This window comes from Hypanus sabinus, unplaced genomic scaffold, assembly GCF_030144855.1.
Source record: "Hypanus sabinus isolate sHypSab1 unplaced genomic scaffold, sHypSab1.hap1 scaffold_1561, whole genome shotgun sequence".
NCBI lineage: Eukaryota > Metazoa > Chordata > Chondrichthyes > Myliobatiformes > Dasyatidae > Hypanus > Hypanus sabinus.
In genome coordinates, this window is record NW_026779639.1 from 33,296 (window position 1) to 45,000 (window position 11,705).

The 11,705-nt window shown below is 53.9% G+C and overlaps 1 protein-coding gene across 3 annotated transcripts in view; it reads right to left on the minus strand.

Annotated features, from left to right (window-relative positions):
* Positions 1–3,851: 3,851 nt before the first annotated feature.
* Positions 3,852–11,705, minus strand: part of LOC132387142 (epsin-1-like) — a 28,405-nt gene continuing 20,551 nt past the window's right edge. For all 3 annotated transcript variants that reach the window (XM_059959495.1, XM_059959494.1, XM_059959496.1), the window contains 3 exons: positions 6,468–7,178; positions 4,329–4,468; positions 3,852–4,049 (listed from right to left, as the gene is read on the minus strand). In XM_059959495.1, coding sequence (XP_059815478.1) covers positions 3,867–4,049; positions 4,329–4,468; positions 6,468–6,945 — 801 coding nt within the window. In that variant the 5' untranslated portion in view covers positions 6,946–7,178 and the 3' untranslated portion in view covers positions 3,852–3,866. The remainder of the gene's footprint in view (positions 4,050–4,328; positions 4,469–6,467; positions 7,179–11,705) is intronic.

The following is an 11,705-nucleotide window of genomic DNA, read 5'->3' on the forward strand; positions in this document are numbered from 1 at the left end:
ACACAGAGTGAATCTCCCTCCCCACCGTCCCATCACACACTCCCGGGGTCAGACACAGAGTGAATCTCCTTCCACATCGTCCCATCACACACTCCCGTGGTCAGACAGAGTGAAGCTCCCTCCACACCGTCCCATCACACATTCCTGGGGTCAGACAGAGTGAATCTCCCTCCACACCGTCCCATCATACACTCCCGGGGTCAGACAGAGTGAATCTCCTTCCACATCGTCCCATCACACACTCCCGTGGTCAGACAGAGTGAAGCTCCCTCCACACAGTCCCATCACACACTCCCGGGGTCAGACACAGAGTGAATCTCCCTCCACACCATCCCATCACACACTCCCGGGGTCAGACACAGAGTGAATCTCCCTCCACACCGTCCCATCACTCACTCGGGGTCAGACTGAGAGTGAATCTCCCTCCACACCGTCCCATGACACTCTCCCGGGGTCAGACAGAGTGATTCTCCCTCCACACCGTCCCATCATACACTCCCGGGGTCAGACAGAGTGAATCTCCTTCCACATCGTCCCATCACACACTCCCGTGGTCAGACAGAGTGAAGCTCCCTCCACACAGTCCCATCACACACTCCCGGGGTCAGACACAGAGTGAATCTCCCTCCACACCATCCCATCACACACTCCCGGGGTCAGACACAGAGTGAATCTCCCTCCACACCGTCCCATCACTCACTCGGGGTCAGACTGAGAGTGAATCTCCCTCCCCACCGTCCCATCACACACTCCCGGGGTCAGACACAGAGTGAATCTCCTTCCACACCGTCCCATCACACACTCCCGGGGTCAGACACAGAGTGAATCTCCTTACACATCATCCCATCACACACTCCCGGGGTCAGACACAGAGTGAATCTCCCTCCCCACCGTCCCATCACACACTCCCGGGGTCAGACACAGAGTGAATCTCCCTCCCCACCGTCCCATCACACACTCCCGGGGTCAGACACAGAGTGAATCTCCTTCCACACCGTCCCATCACACACTCCCGGGGTCAGACACAGAGTGAATCTCCTTACACATCATCCCATCACACACTCCCGGGGTCAGACACAGAGTGAATCTCCCTCCCCACCGTCCCATCACACACTCCCGGGGTCAGACACAGAGTGAATCTCCTTCCACACCGTCCCATCACTCACCCGGGGTCACACTGAGTGTGAATCTCCCTCCACACCGTCCCATCATACACTCCCGGGGTCAGAAACAGAGTGAAGCTCACTTCACATCGTCCCTTCACACACTCCCGGGGTCAGACGCAGAGTGAAGCTCCCTCCGCACCGTCCAATCACACACTCCCGGGATCAGACAGAGTGAATCTCCCTCCACATCGTCCCATCACACATTCCTTGGGTCAGACTGAGAGTGAATCTCCCTCCACACCGTCCCATGACACACTCCCGGGGTCAGACAGAGTGAATCTCCCTCCCCACTGTCCCATCACACATTCCTGGGGTCAGACAGAGTGAATCTCCCTCCACACCATCCCATCACACACTCCCGGGGTCAGACACAGAGTGAATCTCCCTCCACACCGTGCCATCACACACTCCCGGGGTCAGACACAGAGTGAATCTCCCTCCACACCGTCCCATCACACACTCCCGGGGTCAGACACAGAGTGAATCTCCCTCCACACCATCCCATCACACACTCCCAGGGTCAGACACAGAGTGAATCTCCCTCCACACCGTCCCATCACTTACTCGGGGTCAGACTGAAAGTGAATCTCCCTCCACACCGTCCCATCACACTCTCCCGGGGTCAGACGCAGAGTGAAGCTCCCTCCGCACCGTCCCATCACACACTCCCGGTGTCAGACACAGAGTGAATCTCCCTCCCCACCGTCCCATCACACACTCCCGGGGTCAGACACAGAGTGAATCTCCTTCCACATCGTCCCATCACACACTCCCGTGGTCAGACAGAGTGAAGCTCCCTCCACACCGTCCCATCACACATTCCTGGGGTCAGACAGAGTGAATCTCCCTCCACACCGTCCCATCATACACTCCCGGGGTCAGACAGAGTGAATCTCCTTCCACATCGTCCCATCACACACTCCCGTGGTCAGACAGAGTGAAGCTCCCTCCACACAGTCCCATCACACACTCCCGGGGTCAGACACAGAGTGAATCTCCCTCCACACCATCCCATCACACACTCCCGGGGTCAGACACAGAGTGAATCTCCCTCCACACCGTCCCATCACTCACTCGGGGTCAGACTGAGAGTGAATCTCCCTCCACACCGTCCCATGACACTCTCCCGGGGTCAGACAGAGTGATTCTCCCTCCACACCGTCCCATCATACACTCCCGGGGTCAGACAGAGTGAATCTCCTTCCACATCGTCCCATCACACACTCCCGTGGTCAGACAGAGTGAAGCTCCCTCCACACAGTCCCATCACACACTCCCGGGGTCAGACACAGAGTGAATCTCCCTCCACACCATCCCATCACACACTCCCGGGGTCAGACACAGAGTGAATCTCCCTCCACACCGTCCCATCACTCACTCGGGGTCAGACTGAGAGTGAATCTCCCTCCACACCGTCCCATGACACTCTCCCGGGGTCAGACAGAGTGATTCTCCCTCCACACCGTCGTATCACACACTCCCGGGGTCAGACAGAGAGTGAATGTCCCTCCACACCGTCCCATCACACACTCCTGGGGTCAGACACACAGTGAATCTCCCTCCGCACCGTCCCATCACACACTCCCGGGGTCAGACACAGAGTGAATCTCCCTCCACACCGTCCCATCACTTACTCGGGGTCAGACTGAAAGTGAATCTCCCTCCACACCGTCCCATCACACTCTCCCGGGGTCAGACGCAGAGTGAAGCTCCCTCCGCACCGTCCCATCACACACTCCCGGGGTCAGACACAGAGTGAATCTCCTTCCACATCGTCCCATCACACACTCCCGTGGTCAGACGGAGTGAAGCTCCCTCCACACCGTCCCATCACACATTCCTGGGGTCAGACAGAGTGAATCTCCTTCCACATCGTCCCATCATAGACTCCCGTGGTCAGACAGAGTGAAGCTCCCTCCACACCGTCCCATCACACATTCCTGGGGTCAGACAGAGTGAATCTCCCTCCACACCGTCCCATCATACACTCCCGGGGTCAGACAGAGTGAATCTCCTTCCACATCGTCCCATCACAGACTCCCGTGGTCAGACAGAGTGAAGCTCCCTCCACACAGTCCCATCACACACTCCCGGGGTCAGACACAGAGTGAATCTCCCTCCACACCATCCCATCACACACTCCCGGGGTCAGACACTGAGTGAATCTCCCTCCACACCGTCCCATCACTCACTCGGGGTCTGACTGAGAGTGAATCTCCCTCCACACCGTCCCATGACACTCTCCCGGGGTCAGACAGAGTGATTCTCCCTCCACACCGTCGTATCACACACTCCCGGGGTCAGACAGAGAGTGAATCTCCCTCCACACCGTCCCATCACACACTCCCGGGGTCAGACACACAGTGAATCTCCCTCCGCACCGTCCCATCACACACTCCCGGGGTCAGACACAGAGTGAATCTCCCTCCCCACATTCCCATCACACACTCCCGGGGTCAGACACACAGTGAATCTCCCTCCACACTGTCCCTTCACACACTCCCGGGGTCAGACAAACAGTGAATCTCCCTCCACACTGTCCCATCACACACTCCCGGGGTCGGACACACAGTGAATCTCCCTCCACACTGTCCCATCACACACTCCCGGGGTCAGACACACAGTGAATCTCCCTCCACACTGTCCCATCACACACTCCCGGGGTCAGACACTGAGTGAATCTCCCTCCACACTGTCCCATCACACACTCCCGGGGTCAGACACACAGTGAATCTCCCTCCACTCCGTCCCATCACACACTCCCGGGGTCAGACACAGAGTGAATCTCCCTCCACACTGTCCCATTACCTTGTCATGTTCCTCCTTGCTAAGGCTGAGAGCCAGCTGCATTTGTAAATCTTCGCCATGGACTGGAGGTGATCTCTGAGGGGTGAATTGGATTAAGATTAGATTAGTTTCTGATTTCACAGACTCCTCAGAAGGTTTGCTGTATGAATTAAATCTTTTATATTTATCAATAAGCAGGAGTACTTGGTTGAGAACACTGGAATTGATGGGCTGAATGGCCTAAATCTGCTCCTATTTATAACCAGTACAAAGAAACACAAAGGCATTTTTCTGACTATGCGTGGAAGGACCACTGTAACTACCCCTCTGCTGAGTCCACTCAGCCCTGGAGCTACTGCTAGCCCACTGCCTTACCTGCTCGGCCTCCTCCTTGCTCATGGCCAAGGCCAGCTGAAGCTGAAGCTCCTCTTCGCCCGAGCTCTGTGGCCAGGCCTGGTCCATGTCTGGCGGCCCACGTAGGGTGGCTGAGGGGGCCGATGGCGCAGAGGAACTGGCTGTGAGGGGGGTAAAGAGAGGAGTGTGAGTCGCACAGCTCCACACTATCCCCACGTACAGACAGGTGACTGGTGGAAGAAATGTTGGCAGACACATAGTACTACCCCCTCACAGCCTCTCTCCTACCCTCCTCCCCTTTGCTGCCTTCCCATGTCCCATCACGCACTCCCAGGGTCAGACAGAGGGGGAGAGGAAGCAGCGTCCAAATCCAGGGATAGACTGCAAAGGGATAGGGGTGTCAGGGAGTGATGTGAGGAGCCACGAAGAGTCAGTGACCTTGACTGTGGGTGTCGAAGATGGGAACTGGTTTCCTGTAGTGAGTGCTGAGACCCCCAGAATCAGGTTATCTTGTTAGAGATTCAGCGGGAACAGGCACAATGAGCCACTGGAAGGAACGCACAAACTCAGGAGAATTGAACTCCGAACCCTGACACCCCAACTTGTAACAGGGCCTCCCCGGTGGCCATTTTATTAGGTACACCTGCTTGTGAATGCAATTGCACTAATTGTAATGTACTAATGACACAAATGTCATAACACATACTGGTGATATTAAACCTGATTGTGATGCAGATGCTGAAAGTCTTAAGCAACACACACAAAATGGTGGAGGAACTTTGGAAATGAATAATTAGTCAACGTTTTGGGCCGAGATCCTTCAGCACGAGAAGATGCCAGAATAAAAAGATGGCGGAGGGGGAAGGTGATAAGTGAAGCCAGGTGGGTGCGAAAAGTCAAGTACTGGAGAAGAAAGAAAGATAGGAAAGAAGAATGGACCATGGGAAGGGAAGAAGGACAGAACCCAGGACCGGCGGGGGGGTGGGGGGGGTGGTGGTGGTGGTAAGTTTGTCTACCGGGAGAAGTCGATATTCATGCCATCAGGTTGGAGACTACCCAGATGCAATATAAGGTGTTGCCCTGAGGGTGGTACAAGAGGAGCTCATAGATCAACATGTTGGAATGGGAATTAAAATATTTAGCCATTGGGAAGTCCCGCTTGTGGTGGATGATAAACAGCACGGAAGACCCTGGAGGAGCTCAGCAAGTCAGGCAGCACCTATGGAAAGGAATAAAGAGTCAACTTTTCGGGCCAAGACTCTTCTTCAAGATGAAGGGAAGGTTTCAGCCTAAATCAGCAACTCTTTATCCCCGTGCTGACCTGCTGAGATCCTCCAGCATTTTGTGTGTATTGCTCAAGATTCCCAGCACCTGCAGAATCTCGTGTTTATAATTGTCAATTCAGAAATCTGATGGCAGAGGGGAAGAAGCTATTCCTGAATCATTGAGTGTGGGTCTTCAGCCTTCTGTACCCCCTCCCCAGTGCTGGTAATGAGAAGCAGACATGTCCCAGTTCCTTAGTACAAAGAGGAGTTGTTGTGAGGTAGTGTTCATGGCTTCACAGACCATTCAGAAATGGCGGAGGGGAAGAAGCTGTTCCTAAAACATTTAATGTACCTCCTCCCTGATGTACCTTCCCTTCAGAGCTGAGTGCTGAGACTCAAGGAAAATTGGAGCAGCCATGATGAAATGGCGGACCAGACTTGATGGGCTAAGTGGCCCAATTCTGCTACTATATCTTATGGTCTAATACCATTAATCAAGGGATCCGTGGATCCCAGATCAGGAACCCCTGGCCTAGATAGCACATCCTCAGAATAGAGGAATGTCTATTTAGAACTAAGATGAGGAATTCCTTCAGCCAGTGTGGGATATGCAATGTCACAGGCAGTTGAAGAGTCTTAGGATATACTTGAAGAGGTTAATAGGTTCTTGATTAATTGAAGGTCATGGGGAGAAAGGAGAATGGAATGAGCGGGATGTGGTGGGAAAGACTCACTGGGCTGAGTGGCCCAATTCTGCTCTCACGTCGTAAGGTTACAAGTGCTGAGATGAAACCTAGTGGGCTTCCTCGTACCGAGGGATTGCTGAACTCCCTGGGGAGTGTCCCCACACCACCCCTTCCCCCATTTTGACCAGCCGCGCCCCGCTGGCTCTCACCCGTGGCAGCCTGTGCCAGCTTCTCCTTGGTCTTGAGGGCGTGTGCCCTTTCCTCCTTCAGTTTCTCCTCATCCTTCAGAAGGGCCACCAGCTGCTTGGCCTTCTCCCGCACATTGACGCCCTGGTCTTTGCCGTCGCGGTCAATGTACTGGAAGTCTTTCAGGGTCTGCACCGCATATATGTTCTCGCGGCACTGCTGGGCCACCCGCTCAGAACCGGTCTTCACCAGGTACTCGGCTAGCGTCAGCGCCTTGTAAACGTGCCGCCAGTTCTTGCCGTGGTCGTTCAGCCGCCTCCACACCATCCCCATGATCTCGGTGAAGGCCGCCACATTGTAGGTCAGATCGGAGATCTCGCACATGAGGGAGCTGGAGGGGCCCCAAGGGTCATTCGAGGTTGCCTCCCTCACCTTGATCTCTGCCTCAGAGTAGTTGTGGACTATGTTCTTCACCTGACGCCGGAGGGAAGAGGTTGACATCTTGGCGAGCTGGAGGGGGCAAGGGAGAAGCAGCTGCCGATGGAGAAGGGAACGAGGAGGGAGAGGGTGTGGGGCGGGGGGGGGGGGGAGAGTGAGGGGAGAGAGGCAGAGGACAGCTACCCTCAGGTGGTGGGGAACGAGGGAGGGGGGTGGGGGGGTGAGGGCAAATCACCAACTACTTGTCAACAGTTGGCTGGAGCTGAGCCCATGCGGCATCTTCGTCAGCGGTGGAGCTTGCAGGAAAAGAACACGGTGTTAGTACAGTGAGACCTCTGGCCTTCCATGTTATGCCAATGTTCCCAATTTGACCCTTCCCTCCTTTCATCCTCCGTCTCTCCAAAGAGAAAAGCCCTGGCTCACCTCAACCTTTCCTCGCTTTCTAAATCTGCCTGTATCCTCTCCTATAATGAGGCACCGTGAAATGACCAGAGTATTCCAACCCTGCTCTCAACCAGGGTTGTATAATTATCACTTTGCTGCTGAGAACTCAATCACACGACTAACAAAGGCCAACACACCTTAAGCAACCCTTCCACTTATACAGCATCTCTGAGGACGTGGACAAGATCTCTCTTTAACCCTGCCTTCAAGCTCGACCTTCCAAAGTAAATCTCCTCACACTTCTCCAGGTTGAACTCCATCTGCCACTTGCTGACCCACAGCACCATGCACAAGCACGTTGAGCATGGAGGACAGTTACACAGAAGATACAAAAGCCACTCAGTGCTTCTCCATGGCAACTATGTTGCCCAGCCAGCTTCTCCCATCTGTGTTTGACCCATGCACCCTAAAGCCAGTCCACTCAGGATGGTTTTGTTAAGGGAAAATCTTGCCTGATAAATCTGTTGGAATTCTTTGAAGAAACAAGAAGCAGAATAGACAAAGGAGAATCGGTGGCCCTTTCGGAGAATGGGCAAAGAAATGGTAGATTGGAGAATAAAGGCATGGACTATTGTCTAAATGGAGAAAATTCAAAAATCAGGAATGAAAGGGTTAATGTATGAGGTGTGTTTGATGGCTCTGGGCTTTGCTCAAGTTTAGAAGAATAGTGGGGCGGGGGGGGGGTAGAATCTCACTGAAACCTATCAATTATTGGAAGACCTAGAGAGAGTGGATATGGAGAGGATATTTCCAATAGTGGAGGTCCCTTCACCACTACCCCTCTGACCCACAACACAGGTGCCCCCCAGGGCTGTGTCCTAAGCCTGTTCCTTTACTCTCTGTATACCCATGACTGTCACCACCCACAGCTCCAGTCTGCTATAATTATATTTGCTGATGACACTACATCAATTAGCCTCATCTCAAATAATAATGAGGCAGCCTACAGAGAAGAACTCATCACCCAGACACACTGGTGTCAAGAAAACAAACTCTCCCTCTTTGTCACTAAAACAAAGGAGCTGATTGTGGATGACAGGAGGAATGGAGACGGGCTAACCCCTGTTGACATCAGTGGATCTGGGTTGAGAGGGGAAACAGCTTTAAGTTCCTTGGCATACACATTACCGAGGATCTCACGTGGTCTGTACGTACCGGCTGTGTGGTGAAAAACGCACAACAGCAGCCCTTTCACCCCAGGTGGTTGAAGAAGTTTGGCACGTCCCTAAATCCTAAGAACTTTCTACAGCGTCACAATTGAGAGCATCTTGACTGGCTGATCACTGCCTGGTATGGGAACTGTACCTCCCTTAATCGCAGGACTCTGCAGAGAGTGGTGCAGACAGCCCAGCGCATCTGTATATGTGAACTTCCCACAATAGAGACAGGTGTGTAAAAAGGGCCCGAAGGCTGGGTATGACTGGGTACCCAAGTCACCCCAACCACAATCTATTTCAGCCGCTACCATCTGGGAAACGGTACTGCACCATTAAAGCCGGGACCAAAAGGTTCTGGGACAGCTTCTTCTACCAGGCCATCAGACTGATTAATTCATGCTGGTACGATTGAATTTCCATGCTATACTGACCGTCCAGTCCTCATGTATGTGAAGAATGTAAGAAATCAACTCCTGGACCAGAGGGCTCAGATTCAGAACAGAGGTGAGGCGGAGGAACTACTTTAGCCAGAGGGTGGTGAATCTGTGGCCAAGTCACTGGCTATATTTAAAGTGGAGGCTTGTAGCGATGTGCTACACGCGGCGCTGCAATAACCACACGGAGTCGGTGAGCTGCAGTTACAAAAGAGGTTTATTCAAACTTCACGGCCTCGCTTTAAAGCCTTCCTGATCCCGCCCTCCCCGGGCGGGAATACTGTAGGGGGCACATATTCACAGTCCCGTCCCGCGCGCGAGCTTTTCCCCTCGCTGGCGAAGCAGGCTTGGCGCCCTCTTTGGGACCGGCCTCAATGCCGCTTTGTGAGCAGTTTCAGTGCGCTGGGAAGTGGGTCGCCACAGGCTGATAGTTACAGGGAGAAGGCAGAAGAAGAGGGCTAATAAATCAGCCATGTTGGAACGGCAGAGCAGACCATCTTCCCCCCCAATGGCAGAAGGGTGAAGAGAAAATGTCCAGGCTGGGTGGGGTCTTTGATTTTGCTGGCTGTTTTACTGAGTCAGTGGGAAGTGTGGACAGTGTCCATGGAGGGGAGACTGCTGTGCTGAGCTGTGTGTCCACAACTCTCTGCGGTTTCCTGCGGTCCCGGGTGGAGCAGTTGCCGTTCCGAGCTGTGATGATCCGGATCACATGCTTTCTGTGGGGCATCTGTGAGGGTCGACGGGGACGTGCTGAGGAAGTAGGGGTATTGGTGGGCTTTCCTGGCTGGGAAGTCAATGATTGACCCAGGACCGGCTTTTGGTGATACTCACACCTGGGAACTGGGAAGCTAAAATCCAGGCCACAAGTTAGTTGGTGCCAGGAGGTGTATGTATTCAAGGAGATAAGACAGGCGACCAAGTGAGGGTCAAAGTGCCCTACGCATTTGTAATTCAATGTGTGGTAACTCTGCATTGATTGAATACGTCAAAGGCCTTTGCACACAATCTCTGCTTTGCAAACAAATTATATGTGCAACACTCCACTATCACCTCTCCACCCCTACACTCCCTGTCCTCCTGTTCAAACCCCTCTCTCCCCTTCTCCCTATCTCTGTAACCCCTACACTCCCTGTCCTCCTGTTCAAACCCCTCTCTCCCCTTCTCCCTATCTCTGTAACCCCTACTCTCCCTGTCCTCCTGTTCAAACCCCTCTCTCCCCTTCTCCCTATCTCTGTAACCCCTACACTCCCTGTCCTCCTGTTCAAACCCCTCTCTCCCCTTCTCCCTGTCTCTAACCCCTACACTCCCTGTCCTCCTGTTCAAACCCCTCTCTCCCCTTCTCCCTATCTCTGTAACCCCTACACTCCCTGTCCTCCTGTTCAAACCCCTCTCTCCCCTTCTCCCTATCCCTGTAACCCCTACTCTCCCTGTCCTCCTGTTCAAACCCCTCTCTCCCCTTCTCCCTATCTCTGTAACCCCTACACTCCCTGTCCTCCTGTTCAAACCCCTCTCTCCCCTTCTCCCTATCTCTGTAACCCCTACACTCCCTGTCCTCCTGTTCAAACCTCTCTCTCACCCTCTCTCTCTCTGTAGTCCCTACACTCCCCATCCTCCTGTTCAAACCCCTCTCTGCCCTTCTCCCTATCTCTGTAACCCCTACTCTCCCTGTCCTCCTGTTCAAACCCCTCTCTCCCCTTCTCCCTATCTCTGTAACCCCTACACTCCCCATCCTCCTGCTCAAACCCCTCTCTGCCCTTCTCCCTATCTCTGTAACCCCTACTCTCCCTGTCCTCCTGTTCAAACCCCTCTCTCCCCTTCTCCCTATCTCTGTAACCCCTACACTCCCCATCCTCCTGCTCAAACCCCTCTCTGCCCTTCTCCCTATCTCTGTAACCCCTACACTCCCTGTCCTCCTGTTCAAACCTCTCTCTCACCCTCTCTCTATCTCTGTAACCCCCACACTCCCTGTCCTCCTGTTCAAACCCCTCTCTCACCCTCTCTCTATCTCTGTAACCCCCACACTCCCCGTCCTCCTGTTCAAACCCCTCTCTCCCCTTCTCCCTATCTCTGTAACCCCTACACTCCCCATCCTCCTGCTCAAACCCCTCTCTGCCCTTCTCCCTATCTCTGTAACCCCTACTCTCCCTGTCCTCCTGTTCAAACCCCTCTCTCCCCTTCTCCCTATCTCTGTAACCCCTACACTCCCCATCCTCCTGTTCAAACCCCTCTCTCCCCTTCTCCCTATCTCTGTAACCCCTACACTCCCCATCCTCCTGTTCAAACCCCTCTCTCCCCTTCTCCCTATCTCTGTAGTCCCTACACTCCCCGTCCTCCTGTTCAATACCCTCCCACTCAGACCCAGAGGCCTTCTCAAACCCTCATCCTGCTGAAAAAGGTGGATGATTTGACCATCCAATCTCCCAGCACCTGCAGAGTGCAATTATTGGCAGTGGGCTGCCCTGAGGAGAGGTATTATCATCCTGAGGCAACGCAGCCCGAGAATGACGCAGGCCGCCATGAAACGCCCGCTATCAAACCCACACAGGACAAAAGGTCAAACCAACAGAGCTATTGTATGACTCAGAGTCCTCTGTACCAAGGGGAGAGAGAGGGGTTGAAATGTACAGGCTCAGGGAGGGGGAGAGAGAGAGCGAGAGAGACTGAGGCACGTACAGGCTCAGGGAGGGGGAGAGAGAGAGCGAGAGAGACTGAGGCACGTACAGGCTCGGGGGGGGGGGAGAGAGAGAGAGAGAGAGAGAGAGAGAGAGAGAGAGAGAGAGAGACTGAG